At 44.9% G+C, this 27461-nt stretch overlaps 1 protein-coding gene across 3 annotated transcripts in view; it reads left to right on the top strand.

Moving 5' to 3' along the window:
* LOC120066821 (patatin-like phospholipase domain-containing protein 6) overlaps positions 1–21872 on the top strand; it is a 41421-nt gene extending 19549 nt beyond the window's left edge. For 2 of the 3 annotated variants that reach the window (XM_039018277.1, XM_039018279.1), the window contains 25 exons: positions 1072–1200; positions 1295–1375; positions 1711–1918; positions 2216–2316; positions 2580–2759; positions 3281–3358; positions 3797–4002; positions 4653–4784; positions 5018–5141; positions 5386–5575; positions 5730–5879; positions 6121–6184; positions 6274–6442; positions 6741–6923; positions 7521–7639; positions 8537–8693; positions 8964–9080; positions 9316–9385; positions 15179–15295; positions 17187–17335; positions 17408–17560; positions 19441–19560; positions 19819–19921; positions 20667–20821; positions 20905–21872. In XM_039018277.1, coding sequence (XP_038874205.1) covers positions 1072–1200; positions 1295–1375; positions 1711–1918; positions 2216–2316; positions 2580–2759; positions 3281–3358; positions 3797–4002; positions 4653–4784; positions 5018–5141; positions 5386–5575; positions 5730–5879; positions 6121–6184; positions 6274–6442; positions 6741–6923; positions 7521–7639; positions 8537–8693; positions 8964–9080; positions 9316–9385; positions 15179–15295; positions 17187–17335; positions 17408–17560; positions 19441–19560; positions 19819–19921; positions 20667–20821; positions 20905–20982 — 3333 coding nt within the window. In that variant the 3' untranslated portion in view covers positions 20983–21872. Of the gene's footprint in view, positions 1–1071; positions 1201–1294; positions 1376–1710; positions 1919–2215; positions 2317–2579; positions 2760–3280; positions 3359–3796; positions 4003–4652; positions 4785–5017; positions 5142–5385; positions 5576–5729; positions 5880–6120; positions 6185–6273; positions 6443–6740; positions 6924–7520; positions 7640–8536; positions 8694–8963; positions 9081–9315; positions 9386–12903; positions 13021–15178; positions 15296–17186; positions 17336–17407; positions 17561–19440; positions 19561–19818; positions 19922–20666; positions 20822–20904 lie in introns of all 3 variants that reach the window. The other variant, XM_039018278.1, reaches the window with a different exon arrangement.
* The last annotated feature ends 5589 nt before the right edge of the window (positions 21873–27461 follow it).

The raw sequence follows: 27461 nt of genomic DNA, 5'->3' as shown, positions 1-27461 counted from the left end.
CCCACTTCCTGTCCCGCATTCCACACTCCCTAAATCACCATACACGTGTCGTTTCTTGTTTGAGTCACCCCTTTGTCTTTGTCTTTTACGTTTCAGTCAGAACTTTGAAATTAGTCAAGGACCAAGTCAGGGCAATCTAGAGTTGAATCATAGCCTCAGCTTTGGAGGCTAAGTTGAATCATATCAGAATCATGACGATTTCGCAATTTAATGTTATTGTGTGGCTTAAGTCAGCTTTTACTTTTGGTGGGATTTTTTTACTTCCAATATGTATACAATGTGCTATTAAACACATGACCCTTTAGAGTCAAGAGGAGTTGGTAGCTAGCATGTAACCCCTATATTTAGTCCTGGGGAAAACTCACTGACACAAACATCCATGAGCCCTTGCTTTACGGCTGAGAAAAGGAAATGGAAAATGTCTCTAAATCAGTGGTTTCTGCTGGTGGGTTCTGCTAGTTCCCTCTTCTTGGCTTGAGACTATAAACATTTTGTTAAGTAGTTCAGTTCTTTGTTAGTGCGTGGGTCACAGGGACATTTTAAAAAGGCTTCACCCAAGTCACTGCAGCAAAACGGCTGCTTTCAGTTTTCATTGACTGCTATATGGCCTCCCGAGTGGCGCAGCGGTCTAAGGCATTGCATCGCAGTGCTCGAGGTGTCACTACAGACCCGGGTTCGATCCCGGGTTGTATCACAACCAGCCGTGATCGGGAGTCCCATAGGGCGGTGCACAATTTGGCCCAGCATCGTCCGGGTTAGGGGTGAGTTTGGCCCGAGTAGGCCGTCATTGTAAAATAAGAATTTGTTCTTAACTGACTTGCCTAGTTAAATAAATAGGGCAGTGCTGAAAGAGCCTTGTCATTGTGTTTGTTTCAGGTACACCTAGCTAGCATGTGAAACCACTCCCAACACAAACTTCCCCTCCCTTTACTGCTGAAAATAGGAACTTGTAAAATGTCTCAAGTCTCCAAAATGTCTGTAAAGTCACTAATATTGAGTTAGTACAGTATATTCTAAGAGTGTGTGTGTGTGTGAGTGTGAGTGAACCTTATCACTGTGCGTGTGTTTCAGGGACACCAGAAGCCGTACAGGACAGTGTCGGCGCGGGCGGCTGAGGTGTCCACCGTACTGCGTCTACCTGTCGAGGCCTTCCTCTCCATCTTCGAGAAGTACCCTGAGAGCCTGGTGCGGGTTGTCCAGGTAAACTGTAGTGTGTGTGTTTGTCACTAGGTGTGGATGTGCGTTTTCTCTTGATGTTTACGGGACCTTTTCCTCCCTCTGTCTTCTAATGCAGATCATCATGGTTCGTCTCCAAAGAGTAACCGTTCTGGCGCTGCACAACTACCTAGGGCTCACCAACGAGCTCTTTAGCCACGTGAGTCAAGCTCCCCTTACACACACACACACACACACACACACATAGCGCCATGGTTCATAATACCACCCAGATCCTCAAACAACACACACCCACACATGGACATTCTGTTTGTTACTTCATCTACCAGGAATGCTACTTCATTAGCTGAAGCTACATCAGACATGCTGTTTTCATTACGATTGAGTCATTCAACGCTAACGCTACCGCTAATCACTTTTCAATGCTGACCTGGTAATTATAACGATGCTAATTCCACGCTAGCCTGCCTTCATTGACCCTAACCTCTTCTCTCTCTCTCTCCCCCCCATGCCCCTGTCCTCCCCTCCCTATAGGAGATGCAGCTCCTGCGCCTGCTGCCCCTGTCCCCCCACCCCGTGCCCCGCACCAGCCCCCAGCGCCACGGCAAGCGTTTCGGTAGCCTGACCGTGCCCGTGGAGGACCGCGAGGCCGCCGTGAAGGACGCACCAGATCCTGGGAAGGATGGAGCCACAGTCCCACCAACCCTCAGCAGGACCATCTCCATGCCTGTAGACATCGCCGGTGAGTAACTCTTTCTGTCGGTCTCTCGATCCCTCTCTCTGTCCTCTTCCGTTCTTTTCTCTCTGTCCATATGGTAACATCGACATTCTTAGTATGTAACTTTAGCTCTGTGGCTTCAGTCCAGTTTTTACTGCATGTTAGGGACCTAACTTGACATTTGACCTTAGTGCACTTTATGTTCCTAGTATGTAACTTAGCTCTGTTGCTTCTCAGACTGTTGACTGTGGCATTTACACGTGTTTGTGTCAACATGATTTCTGTTGTGTGTGTGTGTGTGTGTGTGGTGTCTACACACAGGCATGCAGAAGAATCTGCGGTCGGATTTCGACATGGCCTACGAGAGAGGACGGATCTCAGTTTCCGCTGAGGACGGCAACACGCCACCCACCTATACACGGGTCAGTATACACGCATGCATGCGCTCACACACAAGGTTGGATATTATGTGTATAGAACATGTATTTACATTTGAAATAAAATCAAAACAGACATTTTGAGTAATTCAACAGTCATCCTAGTGCACTAAAATACACATTTGCACTTCAAAGTAGACCACTAACTCTTGTCTTTGTACGTCACAGATCTGCACTTCAAAGTAGACCAGGCACAGGGTACAGTAATTGACATTCATGTCCCTCCATGTTTTCTGTTCCTATCCCAGGACCAGCGGGAGAGGAGGGTGACCGTAGACGAGGTGCCGTCGGGGGTGTACCTGTACCCTGAGGAGGAGGGGGGTCCGGACAACCAGTTCTCACCAGGACCAGGACCCGTCCCCGGTCGCCCCAGCCCTGCCCTGTTCGAGGAGGCCCTGAAGGAGCTCCTCAAACTCATGAGGATAGAGGTAAGTACTAACTACTACTTAGTAACCTTAGCAACCATCGACTGACCATGTACTATCTATGCAACCATGACTCTAGTAACTATGTAATCATGTGGTATTTATCTGATTATTGTGTTAAACTGTCACCAAGTTACTTTGTGTTTTGGGCTAATGTACCATGTCTAGACGAGACATTTTGAAACGCAAAGCCCAAAAGTGTTTTTATTGGACAAGTTCAAGTAGTACCTCCTCATTTCAAAACATGTCTCCTTACATCACCCAGCACTTTCTCCCTCTGACTCTTTATCTAAGCTTATTACAGTTCCATTTCACAATCTACTGTTATGGTTGGCACCGAGCATCTGAAATGTACGATATCGAAAGTTCTGTCTCCTTCCGTAACCCTCTTGATTTGCAGCCCAGGAGAGCAAAAAGGGAATCCAGATGTTGTTTCACCACCAAGAGCGTTTCCTCATTCCCTCCCTCAAACACTGTCTCACTCTTTCTTTCTCTTGTTCTGTTCTTTTTCCTTCTTCTGCCAGGACCCCGCTCTGCTGAATGGGAGAGTGACTCTGCACCATGCCAAGGCAGGAACCGTGCTGGCTAGACAAGGAGACCAGGTACTTTACTGAGGCTTGGAGAGAGGGAAGATGTCTTCCCTCTGTCCTCTCCTCTGTTTTAATGCAGGTTGACATTTATTGTCATGAATCTTGCCATGGAGGCAGGACTGAGCTATTTCCGCTAGATGGGCCAGCTGCAAAGTCAAAATTGTTCTTCACGACAATACATACCAACTGTTTAATCACCCAATTCTATGAGGGAGAAGTCTCCAAAACATAGGAATCTGCAATATCAAAAACCGATCATCCCTTAATGTTTTCATTGACATCTTTCCCCTTCCAAATCCCTCTTTCCCATGCACTTTATTCTCCCCTCCCCAGCTCCTTCCCCCCTCCTCTACTCTCCTCCCCTCCCCTCTCTTCAACCCCTCGAAACACACCAAAACAAAACAAAACATGAGATGTGAAATCTGAACGCCCTCTTTCTTCTCCTCTCAGGATGTGAGTCTCCACTTCGTCCTGTCCGGCTGTCTCCACGTGTACCAGCGGATGATCGACAAGCAAGATGCGGTGTGTCTGTTTGTCACCCAGCCGGGTGAGATGGTGGGCCAGCTGGCCGTGTTGACTGGAGAACCCCTCATCTTCACCATCAAGGCCAACAGAGACTGCACCTTCCTCAAGATCTCCAAGTCTGACTTCTACGAGTGGGTGTCTAGTAGAGACCAGACTAGAGAGAGACTAAAGCAGGGGGGTAGGCAAGCCTGGTCCTGGAGCGCCGCAGGCACTTCCTGTCTTTGATTTAACTGACCTGGAAGACCAGCTGTGTTGAATTTAGGCAATCACTGAACTGCTCAATTAGCTCAGTTGGTCAGGTGTGGTGCCTAGTTGGAGCAACATCCTGCTGTACCCGTGGCACTCCAGGAACAGGGTAATCCCTGAGCTAAACCCTTCTGTGTGAAAGGGGTATCGTTCAGTCTGGGCATTAAGCTGGAACATTTTAGTTTAAGCCAAACTAGGGTTTAGAATTAGAGGTATGCAGTTTGTTGAATGATTACATGAAATATACCAGTAGTATCTGACTGAATATTAAACCATCTGTTACAAGTAGGTTGGCTTCAGTTCCAAACATGTATTTCTCATTCTATGTCACAACTGTCTTACTGCTGATAAGATGCTGGTTATTACTATCTATCTGGTCGTGGTAGAAAGGACGGAAGTGGCTCGCACTTCCCCCTAACCCTAGTTTTTTTTAAATCAGTTGCTGTGATATTTAAGCGTAGTGACTGCCTCCCCTAAGATACTGCCTGTGTGTTTTTCCTGATCTTTTGTGCTCTGTGCTGCCCCCTGTCTTTAGGATCATGAGAGAACAGCCCAGTGTGGTTCTGAGTGCAGCCCACACCGTAGCCATCCGCATGTCCCCCTTCGTCAGACAGATGGACTTCGCCATAGACTGGATGGCTGTGGAGGCCGGCAGAGCCCTCTATAGGTATCTGGACAAATCTTCTCTTATGACGGTATTTTTAATTTGACCAGAAAATCTGTATTAGTGAGTTTGTTCTTATTTACAAGCAGGCAAACTTTTTCTGGCTGACAATATATTTTTCTTTGACACGTTCAAATGTACACTGTCTTGAAACCAAACTACTCTTTTTTTGGGGGGGGGGGGGGGATCTGATAACTGAACTGACTGTTCTCCACCTCCTCTCGTCCTATCTCCAGGCAGGATGACCAGTCGGACTGCACCTACATAGTTCTGAACGGACGTCTACGTTCTGTTATACGTAAAGCTAACGGGAAGAAGGAGCTGGTAGGAGAGTACGGTCGAGGAGACCTCATAGGAGTGGTGAGACTTTGACCTATTTCTACAGCTGTCATCGTTCTGGTCGTTCTGTAAAGGCAGAATATGTTGTTGCTATATTAGTTTATAAAGCTAATATTCAGAATAAAGTAAACCTAATTGATTGATATTAGACCTGTGTGTGTGTATAGTGTATGTTTGGGTTGTATTAGATCATTGGGGACACTATACCTTTTTAAAATCCCATGATTTTGGAGCTCTTACTATCATCTCCTCCTGTTTTCCCCAGGTTGAGGCTCTGACCCGACAGCCCAGAGCCACTACGGTCCACGCGGTCAGAGACACAGAGCTGGTCAAGCTACCAGAGGGAACGCTCAACAACATCAAGAGGAGGTACCCACAGGTGGTCACCAGGCTGATCCACCTGCTGGGACAGAAAATCCTGGGGAACCTGCAACAGGCCCGCGGACCATTCTCAGGTGTGTGTGCGCGTGTGTGTGTGTGTGTGTGTGTGTGAGACACACACACACAAGTACACAGGCATGTACTGTATGCATACACACACTTGCCCTCTTTGTCCTCTAGATAAAGCCATGTACTTCTCTCTCCTTTTCTACCCCCCCCCCCCTCCAGGTTCTGCCCTCGGCCGGTCCAGCGTAGCGTCCAGCCCTGACGTCACCAACCCGGCCAGTAACCTGTCCACTGTGGCCGTACTGCCCATCTGTGACGAGGTGCCAATCAACGCCTTCAACCTGGAGCTCAGCCACGCCCTCAGCGCCATAGGTGCACACCTCTAGAGACTAGCATAGCAACTGTCAATCAAACCTGACTATGACTTGAACGTCTTGTAATCACTATTGACTCATATGAAACATCTGCCTAATGTGACTAGATTCTGTGGACAATAAAGTTGTTCTGTTCTTAACTAAATTGTCACATTGAGTGACCATGATATCCAATTTTATATACATCAATTGTTCTCTCTGAAATATTAAACATATTTCTATTTGTCCTTGATGTGTAGGACCTACCCTGCTGCTGACCAGTGACATCATCAGAGAGCGACTGGGGGCCTCCGCTCTGGATAAGTCCGTTTTTATCCTCTCTTCTTCCTCTCTCCCTCTGCAGTATCCATACCAGTTGGTTGTTCTTAACTCTCGTTCTCCCCTCGTAACAGTATCCATGAGTACCGTCTGTCTGGCTGGCTGGCCCAGCAGGAGGACATCAACAGGATAGTCCTGTACCAGACAGACAGCAGTATGACCCCCTGGACCCAGCGCTGCATCAGACAGGCTGACTGCATCCTCATTGTGGGCCTGGGGGAACAGGAACCTGCACTGGGACAGGTAGGAAGGACGGGGGAAGGGGTGAAGAGCTGGAGGTTGATTTGGGTGGGGCTCAATTGGAGGATGGGTTGCTAGTGTTTGGAGGATTGGTTGACTTTTGAAGCTACTTTACTTACAAGCTGCCTAGTTACATTTATTTGTTCAATTTAAAACTTTAGTTGTGAAATTATACATTAACCTCATATTTAAGCTTATTTGTAGAGATTATTTTTAAAAAGCAGTCTAGTTTTGACTGCATCTCATCCTCAGTACTGTATCTAACCATGCCTCTCTCTCTCTCTCTCTCACTCTCCTCTAGTTAGAGCAGATGTTGGAGAACACTGCGGTGAGGGCCCTAAAACAGCTGGTGCTGCTCCATAAAGAGGACGGGTCGGGGCCCTCCAGGACCGTAGAGTGGCTCAACATGAGGAGCTGGTGCTCTGGACACCTCCACCTCCGCTGCCCCCGCCGGGTCTTCTCACGACGCAGCCCCTCAAAACTGGTGCGACTCCCTGGGGAGATACCATGACTTCTTTGTTTCTTTTTTTAACTTTCTCTCTTCCTAACTTTTTCGTTTGTTTTGTCTTTTCTTTCTTTCATTCGTTTATTCATTCATTACACACCGACCTTTGCCCACATCTGATTGTGTTCCTCCATTAAATGGAGGATGAGGACAGTTGTAAAGAGAGCTCTGACGATGTGGTAAGAGAGGAGGCTAGTCTGTTTTATATATACTTTAATAGCCTGTTGAGCATGTCCTCTTCATCCAATCAAAACATGTTTTAGTTTTATCTTGCACGGCGTGACGGCTCAAAATGAAGCACTTTGCTGTTCTACGAGTAACATGAGTTTTGGTTTTCATGAGAAATAACATAGTGCTTTAGCTACAAAGGCTTTGGGAAACCCAGCCCATGTCGTTTTGGGGAAATGATCCATTGACAAGCTTACCAACCAATTAGAGCGCTTCGGTGGATAGCAACTGTCGCTAACCAGGCCCAAGTCTGAATGGTTGAACAAGCTCTCGTTTCAAGCGCATGGAAGCCTATAAATTGCTCTGATTATCATCTGAATTTGACTTTGTGTGTGTGTGTTTGTGCAGAGGGAGGTGTATGAGAAGGTGTTTGAGAAGACAGCGGACAGACACAGTGATTTCTCTCGGCTGGCCCGGGTACTGACTGGGAACAGCATCGCTGTGGTGCTAGGAGGAGGAGGAGCCAGGTCAGTGGACTTGTTTTTATAGGAACATCTCTCTTTAGTGCCAGACTCTCTTTAGTGCCAGACTCTCTTTAGTGCCAGACTCTCTTTAGTGCCAGACTCTCTTTAGTGCCAGACTCTCTTTAGTGCCAGACTCTCTTTAGTGCCAGACTCTCTTTAGTGCCAGACTCTCTTTAGTGCCAGACTCTCTTTAGTGCCAGACTCTCTTTAGTGCCAGACTCTCTTTAGTGCCAGACTCTCTTTAGTGCCAGACTCTCTTTAGTGCCAGACTCTCTTTAGTGCCAGACTCTCTTTAGTGCCAGACTCTCTTTAGTGCCAGACTCTCTTTAGTGCCAGACTCTCTTTAGTGCCAGACTCTCTTTAGTGCCAGACTCTCTTTAGTGCCAGACTCTCTTTAGTGCCAGACTCTCTTTAGTGCCAGACTCTCTTTAGTGCCAGTGCCAGACTCTCTTTAGTGCTAGACTCTCTTTAGTGCTAGACTCTCTTTAGTGCTAGACTCTCTTTAGTGCCAGACTCTCTTTAGTGCCAGACTCTCTTTAGTGCCAGACTCTCTTTAGTGCCAGACTCTCTTTAGTGCCAGACTCTCTTTTGTAGATGATCAAGTAGTACATTCTTTACTCCACACTATCTACATCATCAAATGCATGTTTTCAATTACAGTCATGGGACCACAGCTCTTTGCGTGAGAAGTCCTGTCTAATGTTATTTTATAATCAAGATTTCTTGTAACCTTAATGTCCTTCAGTGTATCTGTAGTATCGAATTAGTCTTGTTCTTTCAGATCTTTTCAAATTAATGAAAGGAGTGGAAGAAATGCAGGCAAAGTTAGTCTCTCTAGTCCTCAAACAGACAGTGAATTTCCTCCTCTCTGATTGGTTGTTGTCTCTGTCACTCTCGCAGAGGCTGCTCCCACGTGGGAGTGATCAAGGCCATGGAGGAGGCAGGGATTCCCATCGACATCGTGGGCGGGACGTCCATCGGGTCGTTCATCGGGGCGCTGTACGCCGAGGAGAGGAGTGCGGTGCGCACCAAGCAGAGAGCCCGCGAGTGGTCCAAGGTCTGATCCTCCCACCGCTATACCATCTTACACTTCTCTTGTTCCTGTATCTGACCATTTGACACATTCCTTTGTCAGGTGACATGTAGCGTATTAGAGGGGATCAGTTTGAGCATGGCGAGACACAGAATCACTCGTCTTGATCACATAATGAGTGGTCATGTGGGACGCAAGGTGATTTGTGGATCAGTGATTCTGTGCGGTCCGACTGATCTCAGACACGCTCAATATTAACCTTTTGTCTCTCCCTCCTTCCCTCCCTCCCTACAGGCGATGAACTCCGTATTCAAAACCATCCTTGACCTGACCTATCCCATCACCTCAATGTTCACCGGCGCTGCCTTCAACACCAGCATCTCCAAAGTGTTCCAGGAAAAGCAGGCTGAGGTGAGAGGTCACACTGTCTGTCAGTGCTACTAGAGATGTCTGTCTGTCTGAAGGAAACTGGGCCACGTTCAGTAGGCAAACCTTGTGAACAGTTGCAGATAGAAATGTCTTGAGTACACTGCCGTTGATACCTGCTCCACATTTTAGAGAGGCATATTTGTTCTACGTGATATATATCCTTCTGAACGTTCCTTATTCCAATTCATATCTAATGTATGATCTATGTAACCATCAGGACCTGTGGTTGCCCTACTTCAACGTGACTACTGACATCACGGCGTCCGCCATGCGTGTGCACCAAGACGGTGAGTGACAGGCAGCTAACCGCTGGCCCCTCCCCCTCTGCTCTATCGCTGTTTATAAATGGACGACTAGATTTTGAAGTTGTCTTGAACGCACTAAAGAAGTAATTGTCCTAGTTCTGGATATAGCTGTTAGGATAACTCTCATGCAGTCAGACAAACACACACACACAAGTTAGATAGGTATTTTATTTAGATATATACTCCATATGTAACCCTATTTAACTCAATCCACTCACGCTGGTAGGGCCCAATATGACCGAGAACTACCGTGGGATCAACATGATCATTCATTCCTAATGTCATTCGGCGTTTGACGATAACAGCTGGCTAATTTGGAGTATGGGTTATGAGATTAAAATCCTAGCCCTTAATTGTACATTTAATATTACGTATACATTTGAGTCATTTAGCAGACACTCTCATCCAGAGCGAGTTACAGTTAGTGCCTTCATCTCAAGATCGCTCGGTGTTGTTATAATTAGGAGTTTTAGATAAATTGGTTAGATTCTGCATGCCTTTCAGCTGTATAATACTAATAGGGGAGTCATACAATTGGTACACTGAAAATCCTCTTTTCCCTGCTTGTTTATGTTCATCCATTGACTGACACTTAATATATGGATTGTTTATGTATGGGATGACTGACTGAGTGAGAAATGCACTACCACTAACTGGAGCTAGAATAGTCCTAGAGGCTGGGAGTATGACCCCTGCTGACCTCTTGGGGTCAAAGGCCACAACCTTTGGCTTGTGGAAGGAAGCCTACCCCCAAATCCAGTCTTAGTACATGTTGCATGCATTTGTTATCACCGGTAATGTCCACTAGTTTGTAAGAGTAAAGGCATTTATAAAAAGTAATGTATATTATTACACGTTATTTATGTATTGATTTCTGGCCACATAGGCAAATTAAGCAAATGAATCCTCCTGGATTTGGGGTGTCAAGGTTGTGGGGTCCTCCAGTTATATCTACAATGCTTGTCTGCACTTGGCATGTTTACTAACAAAGCAAAGCTTTACGATGCTATCTCTATTTATCTATGTCCTTCCTCCTCCCTAGTGTGATGTCACTTCCTGTTGACGCAGCCTAGTACACTCCCACTACTCATCTCTATTGCTCTCTTTCTCAGGTTATTCCTCCTACCTTTCTGACATCTGTTTTTATGTTTAAAACATGTCTTTAAAACAACACCAAACAAACCATGCCACAGTGACTTCCCTAATGTTCATTTGCTTATATGGGGACACTTTCACCATCTGCTGTATAGGCTTACTATTAGCCTGGTCCCAGATCTGTTTTGCCATCTTGCCAACTCCTATGGTCAGTGTTGGGTAGATGGCACAAACAGATCTGGGACCAGGCTAGTGTACTATAGGCATAGTGTAGTGTGCTAGTCGCTGATCCTTCCACCCCTGTCCGTGTCAACAAGTAGGATCCAGAACACTCTTCCCTTGCTTTACCCCTCTGCACCCTAACGCCTCTCCCTCCCTCGCTTCCAGTAGTTTCTCCCAATGTGCTTTTCTTTCATACGGCTACATTTCCATTACTGGAGCCTTATACACAGAAATAGTGTGTTGCCCCTAGATGCTGATCTTGGGTCAGTTATAGATTTTCCAATAATGGTTAAGTTTAGTACTTTGGGGAGGGGAAGCTGATCCTAGATCTGTACCTAGAGAACTTCACCCGTAGCCTACACCACACATGGCCAGAGCGCAATGTCTACAGCTCTGAGTAAGTGGGCAGTTAACACCAACCTCAGGGTTTTTCAGCAGGAAGTTGCACCGTTGGCGCGTTTGTAACGCAAGGACTTTACGAGTTGGTGGTGGCACTATTTGGTTTATGCAACACCCCATGTTCCCATAAGCCAACCAATGAATGTTAGTCTCTTCGACATGGTGTGAATTCAGCATCATTTAGTCTTTATTTTTTTATGTTACGCTAGACCTGTAGCTTAATTTCAAGTTGGCGGCTCTTAGAGTATGGTCATAGCCATCAAGTTTATAGATCCTGCGTCGTGTGCGCTAGCTAACTCTCCCTGGCTTGAAGATGGGTCTTTCTCCATCTTCCTTTTTGATCTTTTTCTAACTCTTACTTCTCTCTTTCACTGGTCTCCTCCCTCTCTTACTCTCTCCCTCGATCCCTTTCTCCGAGAATGTTGGTGCATTTTGTAGTAATCTTGTTTGTTGTCGGCTGCTATCTATCTAACCAAGCTAATAATAATTCTTACACTCTAAACAAAACACCGAACAGGACGACTGTGGCTGTTGATAAGTGGCTGATAGCCTGGGAAAGAGTAGAAATACACCGTGTACAAAACATTAGGAACACCTCCCTAATGTGGCGTTGCACCCCTTTTTGCCTTTAGAACAGCCTCAATCCGTCGGTCATGGAGTCTACAAGGTGTTAAAAGCGTTTCACAGGGACGCTGGCCCATGTTGACTCCAATGCTTCCCACAGTTGTGTCAAGTTGGCTGAATGTCTTTTTGAGTGGTGAACAATTCTTGATACACACGGGGAAACTGTCGAGCGTGAAACCCAGCAGCGTTGCAGTTCTTGACACAAACCGCTGTGCCTGGCACCTACTACCATACCCCGTTCAAAGGCACTTACATTGTTGTTGTCTTGCCCATTCACACTCTCAATGGCACACATACACAATCCATGTCTCAAGGCTTGAAATTCCTTCTTTAACCCGTCTCCTCCCCTTCATCTACACTGATTTTGAAGTGGATTTAACAAGTGACATCAATAAGGGATCATAGCTGTCACCTGGTCAGTCTATGTCATGGAAAGAGCAGGTTTTCTTAATGTCTTGTGCACTCAATATATGTAGGTCTCCATTTTCCAATGAGGTTTCTGAACTAATCCATGGTTCCTTTGAGGGGTTTAGGAGAGTAAATGGATAACACCATTTAGCTATTAGTTTGAAATTCACTGTAATATTAATGCTGTGACGCTATTTAGTTATTTTCTATCTGTATTTAAAAAATGAACTACAGTCCTGTCTGTGCAATCTGTTAGTTCTAGAACTGGCCTCTTTTTCTTTCTTTTTTTTAGTTCTAGAAACGTTGCTTTATGTTACCTGGCCATGTTCACTGAGGGTTTTATATTGTATACGTCAGATACAATTTCAGGTCGTTTACGTTTTTAGATTGTATACGTCGAGAGCTCTGGACATGTTTTGCCCCTTTTGTCTCCTGCTCTTTTCTGTCTCTCTCTCTCGGTATATATATCTGGCTATCTTTAGCTCTGTCTTGCTCCTAGGTTTTACAAAATCACAGAAACTTTCCAAAGGTCTCAGGTTTTTCAGAAATCCCGGTTGGAGGATTCCCAGAATCAACTGGAAATTCTTCAACTGGAATTTCCCCAACAAATACGGGAACTTTGGGAACGTTTCTGACAATTTGGAACCTTACTCTCTCCTTTGTTTCACTCCTTGTCTTTCTTTCTGTCTCTCTGGCTCTGCCTCTCTCTCTGTCCATGTTTGATGTCCCCTCTCCATCTTCCATTCTGACAGGCTCGCTGTGGCGCTATGTTAGAGCGAGTGCCTCCTACACCCCCTATTTACCTCCCCTCTGCGACCCCAAGGATGGCCACCTGCTTGTGGATGGTTGCTATGTTAACAATGTCCCAGGTCAGAGTTCAAACCCCGACCCTGTCTCACCCCTCAACCCCAAAAGGAGTTGTAGAAGTTGCTCCTGACCACTGATACAGGGTCATATTATTTTTTCTCACCTGATGGTTAATGTTAGGATTGGGGTTATGTCATCTGATCCCAGATCTGGGGTTAGGGGCAACTTCTACCTTAAGCTCCTTGAAACGACCGACAATCAACCACTCCCTCCCCCTCCCTCTTTCCCACGTTCCGTCTCACCTTAACCCCACCTGACCAGTCGGACATTGGGAACCCATGGTTTGGAAGGAAAGTTAGGCTAATACAGTGTATATTTCGGTATGTGAGTGGAGGGGATGCAATGTTTCTCTCCCCTACACCCAGAACCACCCATTCTTAACACCAATACTTCTCTATTCAATTTGGCTTCAATAGTTCACACTCATACACAAGTCAGTTCTGAATTGGCTTTGTCCCGCCCCCCCAGTGTCAGTAAGCCCCTCCCCGTGCCTCTGGATTGACAGTGAGGCTTTGCTCATGCAGGTACATATCCATGGGTCAGACAGAGAGGTGCATGATGGTCCTGCTTTTGGTGCCCCGCCCCCTCCCTGTTTTTGGTTCTCCATGCTCCTCCACTTCATCTCCCAAATTCTCCTGCACTTGGCTGGTATACTACACACCAAGTGTACACTTACTCGTCTGCTTTTTCCTGAGCATGGCACACAGGCTTTTCCTTAAGGCCTTTCCACGCAGCTTGCTGCTTGTCGTTTCCCATGTTCTAAAGCTTGGGTCTCAGTCACTCGTTTGTCAGTGTGGGTCCATAGGTTATAGCTTTTTGCGTATCGACCTAGCTATAGGAACACAACATGTAGCGTTCTCTTCAGGGTTTGAAGCTGATCCTATGGTGTCGGGAAATAAAGGTTTTGTGTTGAGGTCAGAGAAGATCACCATATAGGCTATTTCATGTTTGTTTTTTAATTGTGGTCTGTAGTCGTTTTTTCTCTGTCCATTTGTCTGTCTGTTTGTCCATCGCTTGATCCCATGTCGTCATACCGAGCAGTGCTTATGAATGGCTTCTGTCAACCATTTGCACCCCCCCCCAGCAGCTACACCTCCCCCTGTCCATGCATGTGTCTGTGTACTGTACGCATCTATATATTTACTCTTTACATATATATTGATGACAGTGTTGCTGATGCTACCTGTTTCCCTTTAGCTTTTTCTAGCGAGATGCCAAAAGTGTTCTGGATCCTACCAATGCCCATAGATGAACATACAGTTCCATCACTCTTGTCAGTGAAAGACTTGATTGAAGCCTCAAATTAAAAGTGGGGTGAAAATGGTGTTAGTACTTCTAAGTCCAGAGCAGTTCAATGATTCCACACTGAAATTCTTCAGTCCCGTATGCCCCCTTCAAACTCCACCCACACACACAGCAGCATCCTTCTCTTCCTCTGGTGCTCCTTCTCCTTCCAATCCATGCAGCGCCCAGCCTCCCCCCTGCCCTCTCCTGGTCCGGAGTGGTATTACAGGGCCACAGCTCTGGGCAGGGCTGGCTGGTTGCCCCTAACATGTTCACTAGTGTCTGAGAGATCTCCAAATGCTGTGACCAGACTACCAACCCCCTGTGCTCCTTGTGTCTAGTTGGGGAGTCAGGGAACTGAAGGCGAGGTTTTAAAGGTTCCTCATACCTGTGTGTTTTTGGTGATTTTTGTTTTGTATGTTTTAACCAAGTGCTGTAAAACGGACCCTACTTTTTGTAAATGGTTATAAAAGCAAAAGCTTCACTTTGGCTCAATTAACCTTTCACAAGGGTTAACTCACAAGGAGCATAAGGTTGTGGTTGGGGACAGAGTCTGGAGATCGAACCAACCCTTGATAGTCTGTGGCTGCACCCTTACCCCTGTACCCTGTGCCTAGACCTGACACACACACACACACAGGTCTCTGTGCATGGTAAGGTGGTTCAGGGGATGCAGAAGCAATTTGAGAGGTTGGGCAGCACCACATTCACATCCCGTGGCTAACCCTTTGGTGGTTATCCACCTCTGGGTTAACCAATGTGGATTGCACCCTTTGGTTTGGGGCTGTGGTCTGCTTCCAAAACGCATGACAAACCTGAAGTTACGCCAACATTATTGAGATGTTATCCCTCCCTCCCCCTGGGTGTGGCTCACAGGGTCACTGTGGCGCTATGTGAGGGCGAGCATGACCCTCTCAGGGTACCTGCCGCCCCTCTGCGACCCCAAAGATGGCAACTTGCTTATGGACGGGGGCTACATCAACAACCTGCCAGGCAAGTAGATGAGGAGGAGAACAGGAAAGAGGGAGGAGGGAGGGGGTAGTAGGACATTTTCAGAGTTATTTTAGTTGGGGGGGGGGGAGGGGGGTTGAGAGATCGTCCATGGGTAAGTAGGGGCTGTCATTGACGATGGTGGAGTTGACAGTTTGACAGAATTCAGTTGCATTTTCTACCATCTGAGCAGTGGGAAGGAGTTGTCAAATCATTTCCATTGTCAAAATGTTCAAATTTTATTTGCCAACAATTTTTTTCAAAATATAACCATAGAGGCAATTGACAGAGGGAAAACAAATATGTAAATGAACCCCGTAGTGTATTTGAAATCGGTCTGTAACATGCTTTCAGCTCAGGATCAATCTTTCCTATCAGATGGGAGAAAATACAACACAGAGCGTCAAGTGTGTTAGTGATGGTGGACACTGGCGGTACAAAGTATCCCATTGTCCAGTATTCACAAGCTTTTTAAATCCGCACTAAATCAACAGTTTCAAAATGCTATGTGTCTGTCAGTAAGGCTTCCTGGTGTCTTACTGGCTGAGAACATCTAAAGGGGCGGGACATACCGTGTTCCTCAGATTATTGGGGTGTTGATAGAGTTGTGATTTAGGCAACTTTAAAACGATATACAGTTAGCTTTCTCAATTCCATAAAACAAAACAATAGCCCATGCTTCTAAATCAGTGACCTACAAGACACCAGTCGGCTCTGACAGTACATTCCCTTCCTGTATGAAGACGACACGCAGTATCAGGCCCCTCAACAAACTGGTATTCATTAGGCTGTTACCAACTTGGGAGTAATTCCAAATGGATGTATGGATTGCCTGTTGAATTCCAACTGGAAAAAAGACAATTTGAAACATTTTTTTTCTTCTGCATACTACTCAAATGTCTATCTCTTCTACTATGCTACTCTTATCTCCTCTGGAAGTTGTCATTGTAGCGTGCAGAAAGAAAATATGACTCACAAAACCATGTTTCACAAACCTGATGAAGTTGAACATCATCCTTCTCTATTTTGGGTGATTTAGGTTCATTTAGATGTGGAATCTCCTTGCGGTTTGTGCAACATGGTCGGGTGGCTTCGAGGTTTACGATACGTGTGATTATTTGATGTTTTGGGTGGACACACCCACAGAGTTGGACCCAGTGTCTATCGGGCTAAAGCAATGACTAGTCTCACATTCTAATAGGCAGAGGAGGCGCAATGCCATAGCAACCATCTAGTGTTCACAATGGATTCGCTAATGATATAAATTTAAGCTCTTCAAAATTAGGCTTGGTTCATTTTTACATTTGTCATTTAACAGACACAACTTACAGGAGAAATTAGGTGCCTTGCTCAAGGGCACATCGACTGACTTAACTCTGGTTTCGGGGATTCGAACCAGCGACCTTTGTGTTACTGGACCAACACTCTAAACTGCTAGGCTAAACACATTGGGTCAACACTGTGGAGTGGACTGGTGAGACCTGTACCCTTCACAGGGTACTTGGTCTCAAACCCTCTCTGGGACTCGCACCATGAACACACACCAAGGCTGCATTATCAACAATGCAGGAGCGAACAAAACGTGGGGATAAGAATTCACCCAAACATTGGGACCATCAAAACATTGTCAGGTGTAGTAGGGCGATATGAGTAGATGCACTGTATAAAACTGGAAATTAAATGGAAGTTTTGATGTGATAATCCAGCCAATTGGGATGTCTGTTTCTGGTGGAGTGAGTTTGGATATGGTAATAAAGTATACGAAGGACAACGTTCCTATTAGGAAATAACCCCAGACTGGGTTTTCCTTATCGTCCCTGCTGCCGGCTCGTGTACGTCCGTGTTTGTGTGTCGTCACGCGTGTGTGTGTGTGTCACAACGTGACGTCCCACAGCGGACATCGCGAGGAACATGGGCGCCAAGACTGTCATCGCCATCGACGTAGGTAGCCAGGACGAGACGGACCTCTGTAACTATGGCGACAGCCTGTCGGGCTGGTGGTTGCTGTGGAAACGGATCAACCCCTGGGCAGAGAAAGTGAAGGTATGATGATCAACGCAGATGACCCCACACACCGACACGCACTCCTACACACTATCGTCTATACCCACCCAGGTTCCAGACATGGCAGAGATCCAGTCCAGGCTGGCCTATGTGTCGTGTGTACGTCAGCTGGAAGTGGTTAAGAAGAGTGCCTACTGCGAGTACATCAGACCACCCATCGACCGCTTCAAGACAATGGACTTCGGCAAGTTTGACGAGATCTACGTGAGTTCCACAATTCCTTCTCAACACCTCTCTGTCTCTCTCTGTCTCGTCTCCTTATGCAGGCTCTGGGATATGTTCAAAGTGTATTTACATTCATGATCACTTCTTTGTTACAGTTGAAGTCGGAAGTTTACGTACACTTATGTTGGAGTCGTTAACTTGTTTTTCCACAAACTTCTTTTTAACAAACTACAGTTTTGGCAAGTCGGTTAGGACATCTACTTTGTGCATGACACAAGTCATTTTTCCAACAATTGTTTAGAGGCAGATTATTTCACTTATAATTCACTGTATCACAATTCCAGTGCTCAGAAGTTTACATACAAAGTTGACTGTGCCTTTAAACAGCTTGGAAAATTCCAGAAAATGTCATGGCTTTAGAAGCATCTGATAGGCTAATTGACATAATTTGAGTCAATTGGAGGTGTACCTGTGGATGTATTTCAAGGCCTTCCTCCAAACTCTGTGCCTCTTTGCTTGACATCATGGGAAAATCAAAAGAAATCAGCCAAGACCTCAGAAAACAAATTGTAGACCTCTACAAGTCTGGTTCATCCTTGGGAGCAATTTCCAAATGCCTGAAGGTACTACGTTCATCTGCACAAACAATCGTACGCAAGTATAAACACCATGGACCCATGCAGCCGTCATACCGCTCAGGAAGGAGACGCGTTCTGTCTCCTAGAGATGAACGTACTTTGGTGCAAAAAGTGCAAATCAATCCCAGAACAACAGCAAAGGACCTTGTGAAGATGCTGGAGGAAACAGGTACAAAAGTATCTATATCCACAGTAAAACGAGTCCTATATCGACATAACCTGAAAGGCCGCTCAGCAAGGAAGAAGCCACTGCTCCAAAACCGCCATAAAAAAGCCAGATTTTTTAAAAAATGTCCTCTGGTCTGATGAAACATAAATAGAACTGTTTGGCCATAATGACCGTCGTTCTGTTTGGAGGGAAAAGGGTGATGCTTACAAGCCGAAGAACACCATCCCAACTGTGAAGCACGGGGGTGGCAGCATCATGTTGTGGGGGTGCTTTGCTGCAGGAGGGACTGGTGCACTTCACAAAATATTTGGCATTATGAGGAGAGAAAATTATGTGGATGTATTGAAGCAACATCTCAAGACATCAGTCAGGAAGTTAAAGCTTGGTCACAAATGGGTCTTCCAAATGGACAATGACCCCAAGCATACTTCCAAAGTTGTGTCAAAATGGCTTAAGGACAACAAAGTCAAGGTATTGGAGTGGCCATCACAAAGCCCTGACCTCAATCCCATATAAAATTTGTGGATAGAACTGAAAAAGTGTGTGTGAGCAAGCAGGCCTACAAACCTGACTCAGTTACACCAGCTCTGTCAGGAGGAATGGGCCAAAATTCACCCAAATTATTGTGGGAAGCTTGTGGAAGGCTACCCGAAATGTTAGACCCAAGTTAAACAATTTAAAGGCAATGCTACCAACTACTAATTGAGTGTATGTAAACTTCTGACCCACTGGGAGTGTGATGAAATAAATCATTCTCTCTACTATTATTCTAACATTTCACATTCTTAAAATAAAGTGATGATCCTAACTGACCGAAGACAGGGAATTTTTACTAGGATTAAATGTCAGGAATTGTGAAAAGTTGAGTTTGGCTGAGGTGTATGTAAACTTCCGACTTCAAATATATGTAATTGTTAGAGAAAATACAATTTTAGATAACAGCTGACATTAAGTTATTGGTAAAAATACGGTCGGTCTCCTGTTCATAGCTAACAAATCACACGGTAAAAGACCATCTTCGAAGCTTGGTCTCCACCAGACTCTATTGCTACGGTAGCTTGTTACTGTAAAACATGGTCTGTTACCCCAGGCTAACCTGTCCTCTCTGTCAGGATGTGGGCTACCAGCACGGCAAGCTGCTCTTCACCGGCTGGGCCCGTGGCGACATCATCGACAACATGCTCAAGGACCACCGCTCGGCAGACTACAACGACAGCAAGACCAAGACGGACGTGAGTCACACACACACACACGTCACAAACCTTACATTCACCATCTCACAGCTGCTCCACTTTACATTAGCACAGTTACATTTCTATAACGTTATTATAACCGTCTTCACATTATGACCTTCTCCTAACATAACATTTACCTAACGTTATTATAACATTCCCATGACATTTTCTTGTTTTAAGCTCCGTTCGTTATTACATTTTATACAAATTCTAACATTCTCGTAACATAATGACATTATCTTGTTTGTATTCCAGTCCTATACGTGTCCAGGGTCAGACTTCACTGACCTGGCTGAGATAGTGTCCAGGATTGAGCCGGTCCAGACCTACGTCGATCCTGACGCTGATGCTGCTGAGGGTAAGAGGCTATTATAAAGTGGAAAATGTACCGAAGTCTGGTTGCGCAGTAACCTTGCTGCCACGGCGATAAGGGTTTGAGCCTTTCCCCTTCCTCTCCGTTTCCCTCTTTACCGCCTCCGTTTCCCTCTTTACCGTGTCCTAACTCTTCCAAGTGTCCTGCAATAAAATAATAATCAGAGCTCCAGAGCCAGTGTCCATGAAGCCTCTCAGAGCAGGATTGCTGATCTAGAATCAGGTTTGCCTTTTAGATCATAATGAATAAGATTTATATGGAAAGATCCCAGATCAGCACTCCTACTCTGAGATGGTGAATACGGGCCCTGGTCACCTTTAAAAAAAATATTTAATGTATCTTTACTTAAATTGTAGCTCCTATATGATAGGACTATACCTGGAGAGAGACACTATATATACATAGGTGTGGACACCTCTTCAAATTAGAGGATTCGGCTATTTCAAACAGACCCGTTGCTGACAGGTGGATAAAATCTCCAGACAAACATTGGCAGTAGAATGTCCTTACTGAAGAGCTCAGTGACTTTCAATGTGGCACCGTCATAGGATGCCACCTTTCCAACAAGTCACAACTCCATATTAATGCCCTTGATTTTTGAATGAGATGTTTGACAAACATACTTTTGGTCATGTAGTGCATCACATGGCAATCTTCAGTCTTGTTGCTAGAGCTACGGTATGGCTGGTCTCTTTCATATAGCGCATTACTGTGTCTGTGTGTCCCACAGCGGGGGATGAGTCGGACTGCCTGACGGAGTATGAGGAGGACGGGATGGACACGGTGAGAGAAGTGGAGGAGGAGGAAGAGGAGGAGGAAGAGGGGGAACAGGAACTCGATGACCTCTCCCCCAGAGAGTGGGGCCAGAACGGAGTCTTCCAGGCGGTACGTGTAACACACAGACCCCATTATCAACATCATAACTCACACCCTACTGTTAGTAGTGACTGTCTGTGTTGTTTCTCTAGGATGAGGAGAAGTCAGTCCGCCAGCGGAGGAAAACAGAAGGTGACTCCAACACCTACTCCGAGCTCTCCGACTGCTGACAGGAGGAGAGGAAAAATGAGAAAGAGACAGACGTTGGGTCCAAGAACTATGAGGGAGGAAAGGCAGGGAGGAAAGGGGGATATGAGTCAGGCTCTGGGTCCAAAAACTAAGAGGAGGAGGAGGTGGAAGATGAAAGTTGGAGGTTGGGCAATTTCTGCAGCTACTGTAGCTCAACAAATACTTATTTATCCTGATTCTAATAATTAGCTGGTTTATCAAATAAATCAGGTTACATCAAGGGTTGGATTGAAAACCTACAGGGGCGCTCTCCAGGAACAGTGTTGGAGAGCCCCGCTCTAACCCCTGACCCTTAACCCGTAAGCCCTTGGACCACTGGTGCCCAGTGTGACTTGGACCATGAATGTACTCTCTCCAATCTGAAGATGGACTCAACTGGGACCCCTCCACTCTCTCCCTCCTGCCAAAGCTGAAATACTTGTATTGGGGTGACTTAAGTGTGTCCCTCATACCACAGGGAACACATTAGTACTTGGTTGAAGTTAAAAACCTAGTCTCTTTAAGCTTTCAGCTCCAATGCTTTGGCCCTATTCAGACTGTCTGTCTGCATGTCCTGTCTGTCCATAATCAGGAGAGGTTCTCATTGATGGTTCTCTGTTAAGACACGGATGGGTATTACGTGGATGGAAGTTGGAAAGATGTGTGTGTGTGTCATTACGATTTATTTGCTAGTAGTAGTATTGATGTTGAATGGAGAGGGGTGTGAGATGTAAAAGGCTGATAATGAAAGCGGTGCAAAGCCGCTGATGCGCACAAACAGTAGAAAGATGGATGTATACTGAACAAAAATATAAACACAACATACAACAATTTAAAAAGTTTTACTGAGTTCATATAAGGAAATCTGTCAATTGAAATTCATTAGGCCCTAGTCTATGGATTTCACGTGACTGGGCAGGGGAGCAGCCATGGGAGGGCATAGGTCCACCCACTTGGGAGCCAGGCCCACCCACTGGGGGCCAGGACCAGCCAATCAGAATGTGTTTTTCCCCACAAAAGGGCTTTATTACAGACAGAAATACTCCTCAGTTTCACCAGCTGTCAGGGTATCTGGTCTCAGACGGTCCCGCAGGTGAAGAAGCCAGATGTGCAGGTCCTTGACTGGTGTGGTCTGCGGTTGTGAGGCCGGTTGTACGTACTGCCAAATTCTCAAAAACAACGTTGGAGGTGGCTTTTTGTAGAGAAATGAACAATTTAAATTCTCTGGCCGCAGCTCTGGAGGACATTCTTGCAGTCAGCATGCCAATTGCACACTCCCGCAAAACGTGAGACATCTGTGGCATTGTGTTATGTAATAAAACTGCATGTTTTAGTGGCCTTTTATTGTCCCAGCACAAGGTGCACCTGTGTAACGATCATGCTTTTTAATCAGCTTCTTGAGATGCCACATGTCAGGTGGATGGATTATCTTGGCGAAGGGGAAATGCTCACAGACAGAAATTTAAACCAATTTTTGCACAAAATTTGAGAGAAGCTTTTTGTGTATGTATTAAACATTTCTGGGATCTTTTATTTCAGCTCATGAAACACTTTCAATGTTGCATTTTATATTTTTGTTCAGTGTATATTATTAGATGTTGAAGTAGGGAGATGAAAATGTGTAGAGGAGAGGTGTGTTTGTCATTGGTTTCCACCATGCTTGCTACTACTGTATTCTGCTTGTTCCAAGCAGAGGATAACAATGCCTTTTTTAACCATTTAAAAACAATGGAGGGGAGACTTTGCCAATGGACCTTTTAGTATAGAAACCAGCCCTCTCTCCCTACTTGCCTAATGCTTGCATGGGGTCCTGTGTACTCCCTAACTAACAAGTGTCAAACTCATTCCACGGAGGGCCAAGTGTCTGGGTGGTTTTCACTCCTTCCTTTTACTTGATGAATTAAGGTTGCTAATTAGTAAAGAACTCCCTTCACCTGGTTGTCTAGGTCTTAATTGAAAGGAAAAACCAAAAACCCACAGAAACTAGGCCCTCCATGGAATGAGTGTGACACCCCTGCCCTAACCTCTCAAATGGTCAGAGTAACTTAGTCTAATCTTAGTAATAACTATATATACACACTATACCTACTTTACACCTGTTAATACTCATATGTATATAATAAATACTTTCTATGTCAATGTTTTTCTTCTGCAAAACTAGGACTCTTTTCGCCTGAGCGATGTCCTTCCTAAATCCATTCAAAAGTGCACAGAATGTTTGTTGTTGCCAATTTTAATTTTATTTATTTGTTTTACCACTGGCTTTTTTTAACACTGAACAAAAAGGGGGGGGGGGGGGGGGGGGGGATCCTAATGGAGAATTCTAATTACAGATGTGAATAATGAACTATACTGTTCTTATTAGATTGGGTTTCGCTATTTTGCACTGATGAATAAAAATAATAATTCCTTGGTTGGAAAGGAGATTTTTGATTTATTTGCATCTTCCTTAAGATGCCCTATGGAGACAGGATGGTATGGGATGTCATTTCAATTTAAAGAAATGTTCAAATGCATACTCAATAATACATCTAAATTATAATGCAAACATTGTTTTTATTTTATAACCGGTAGAGGAGAAGATTTCTCTGGTAACTTTGCTTTTACTGTACCTGTAGTTTCTGAAGTTGTCCACCGGAGGGAGCCTGTTCATTCAACGTGATGAGAACCCCCAACACTGCTCTACTGAATCATCATAGTTTGCCAGCACCACACTTCCCTCTCTACACAGCAGAGGTGGATGTGCAGAAACACTTCCAGAAGCGGCTTCCAAATCATCCATGCACCCACATCTCTGGGTGCTGCGTCTGCAGTTCCCCCTCAGTGAAATTACTCAACCACATTACATGACTGTACATGACCATTCCCTCAAATAACAGTCTTTGGATGCTTGTGAAAGTGATATAATGTGATCTCTCTCTCTGGAGGTGTTCATTGTATTGCAATGTGTAGTCCTACTGCACTAATACCTCTACATGGTATGTTGAAGCCACTAACAGTCCCATGACACTTTTTTAACCTGTTTTGTCCCATGTTGTCCAGAAGCCGATGACAGGATGTTACATCCTGACCTATGTAGTGTTACATCAAACCATGCACTGTGGTGGTACAAAATTGACTAACAGGATATTAAGAGTGAAGTGACACACACACACAAAATACTGTGAAGTGAACTACTGTATGACAGACAAATTCCTCCTTACATTTAACGTGTAAATCAGGTTGGTTTTTAATCAAGATGGCTGGTGTTAATCTCAGGTAATCTAACTGCATAATAGCTATCCCCTGCAGTTGAACAAAATTAGTTCTACCCTGGACTGCAGATACCATATGTAATAAGTATATGTTCATGTGACAGTGGTGGCTGGTGACTCTCACTTTAGTGTCAACTGTTGCAACACCCTACCCTCCTCCTCGGAAGCCTATCTGTTCATCTTTGATGCCAGGCTGATTGAAGGAGAGGAGAGGGGGATGGGGTAATAGCAGGGGTTGTAAAAGTAACTTGACACCACAGAACAAACACAATGAACCACACCTCCCTACCACTCTCTTTCTCACTCACTTGTTCTCTGGCCCTCTTTGACCATATTAGGTAGAGAAGTCACAAATGCCTACATTGGGGAACTGAGAAAGTGGAAGTGGAATCTCACAGTATCTCCTTGTGAATGGTTGAAACAGATTGGTACATGTTTGTTTGGGGATTAGTGAGTCATGGCTGGGGCTAGTTTTCATACTCTTACCTGCTGAATCTTTTTTGTGTGCTTTTTAACCCGATCGGTTTGTGAGGCATGTCATATCACCTTACCTGGCTGTCTGTAATTGGCTGCGTTTACACAGGCAACCCAATTCTGATCTTTTTCCCCCCGCTAATTGGTCTTTTGACCAATCAGATCTGAAAAATATCTGATGTGAAACGATCTGATGTGATTGGTCAAAATACCAATTTAGTGGAAAAAATATCAGAATTAGGCTGTCTGTATAAACACAGCCTTTGGAGGTTCATTCTTCTCTCATGGCGTGACAAGGATGACGTGACAAAAAGTTGTATAAATATGTCACAGGTGTGATGAATGCCCTATTATTACTGTGCATGCACTGGCCCAGGTGCTCCTAATTTAGTCTTTGTTAACTGATTAATTGAAACATGTGATTGGCTGTTTTCCGTCTCTTCATAACCCTTGTTCAGTTTGTTTGAGGTGTGGCTGCTTAGGGAAGCAGTGGTTGTGGTAGAGTGCCTTTTAAGCCTTGGTTTTGCAAAGAGAAGTATGCATTTAAATGCATTCCCTGCACGGAAACCTGTTTTTGTTTGCTATGAGTTATTCAGTGGCCCCTGTGCGCTTGATTGTTTTGTGTTAAATCCTCCCTTCATTTTGTTTTGCTAAGCTAAAGCAGAGATACTGTATATATGACAAGATGGTCTTGTCTCTGGGCTAACATTTTTGGGGAGTCCAAAAAGTGGGAAGGTGGGTGGTCTGCTTATTGTGGACCAAGTTTGACGGGAGTGTAAACCCTCTCTCTTTGTCTCTTCCTCTCTGGGTAGAGTTAACTTGGTTTAGGGAAGCTGAAATTGGGAGTGAGAAATAAACTGTGACCTGTCTCAGACTTTCATTCCATGTACTTCCACTCAAGCCCATTCTAAAATAACCAGTGTGGTCTGTGCTATGAGTTATTCAGTGGCCCCTATGTGCTTGGTGTAAACCTAGGGTGTGTAGATTTGTCACATGTGCCGAATACAAGAGGTGTAGACCCTACTGTGAAATGCTTACTTACAAGCCCAACAATGCAGTTCAAGAAATAGAGTTAAGAAAATATTTACTAAAAAATACCACAATAAAATAACGAGTACGGAGTCAATGTGCGGGGTACAAGTTAGTCGAGGTAATTTGTACATGTAGGTAGGGGTAAAGTGACTATTGTCCTGAACTGAGTTGTCACAGCACCTCTCGGCCAGGGTCTGTCAAATGCATGCAAATGTTTACCTAGTTTTTAATACATGATAAAAATAAGCTAAAGTGTACACTGTATGGTGAGGTTTTCAATCACATTGATGTAGAAACGCAACTACAGCATCATTAGTGCATCTTTATGGACACCAACCCACCCTGGCCATGTTCGGAGTGGCTGCAGATCAGACTGTTCTACACCCCTCTTCCCAACAGCTAAAGGTCTCAAAGCTTCTACTGTCTCCCCACCTGTCCCCCCTCCAGCCCCCAAGCCTTCTGTGACTTGGCTCAGAAAATTACAGGGAGAGCAGGTACAGGCAAGACTCCTGCATCTCTCCACACATACTCTACTCTCTCAGACCAGATGCTCACCGTCTGTCAGAACACCCCTTCCTCTCTCCTTCCCAAGCCTTACCATCCAGTATGGTTAAGTAACAAACAGATCTGTTAATAGCAATATTTATTGGCCTGGGTGAGGTCTGCCACTGGAGATAAGTGTTAGATATTTGACTATGATGCTAAAGTATTGGTAGTTTATTCTTTGGCAATTGACAATAGAAAGTGATAATTTACCAAATCAAACTCATCAATATGCATGATCATCCCTCCAAATCCCACCCTATTTCTCCTACCACATTATGATGTTGTTGGTTGATACATGGAGGGGGCGGCACAAATACCTACCTGCAATATGGGGAACCACCCCGGGTTGAAACGCCCAGAGAAACCCTGTCACCTCTTCTTTTGGCACCTGGCTACTTCCTTGTTCTAGCAGGTTAGGAGAATTATTAAAGCAGGTTAGGAGAACTAAAGTAGCAGGTTAGGATAATTAACGTGGCAGGTTAGGATAATTAATGTAGCAGGTTAGGACAACTAAAGTAGCAGGTTAGGACAACTAAAGTAGTAGGTTAGGAGAACTAAAGTAGCTGTTTGGATAATTAACGTGGCAAGATAGGAGAACTGATGTAGGTAGCAGGTTAGTATAATTAATGTGGCAGGTTAGGAGAACTAATGTAGCAGGTTAGAATAATTAACATAGCAGGCTAGGATAATTAACGTGGCAGGTGAGGAGAACTAATGTAGCAGGTTAGGACAATTAACGTGGCAGGTTAGAATAGTTAACATAGCAGGTTAGGAGAACTAATGTGGCAGGTTAGAATAATTAACGTGGCAGGTTAGGAGAACTAATGTAGCAGATTAGGATAATTAATGTAGCAGGTTAGGATAATTTACGTGGCAGGTTAGGAGAACTAATGTAGCAGGTTAGAATAATCAACTAGCAGGTTAGGATAATTCATGTAGCGGGATAGGAGAATGAGGTTATGGTCAGGAAAAGGGTTAGGCTTAGCTAAAATGCTACAAGGACCGCAGGTAACCTAGCAGTTAAGAGTGTTGGGCCAGTAACCGAAAGGTTGATGGTTCGAATCCCTGACCAGACTACGGGAAAAATCTATCGATGTGCACTTGAGCAGGGCACTTAACCCTAATTGCTCTGGTTAAATGAGCTTCTGCTAAATTACTCTAACGTAAGTAGCCAA

The sequence above is a fragment of the Salvelinus namaycush genome, chromosome 2 (assembly GCF_016432855.1).
Source record: "Salvelinus namaycush isolate Seneca chromosome 2, SaNama_1.0, whole genome shotgun sequence".
In the NCBI taxonomy this organism is placed as follows: Eukaryota; Metazoa; Chordata; class Actinopteri; order Salmoniformes; family Salmonidae; genus Salvelinus; species Salvelinus namaycush.
The sequence above is the reverse complement of the archived record's forward strand: the minus strand, read 5'-3'. Positions and strand labels throughout refer to the sequence as shown.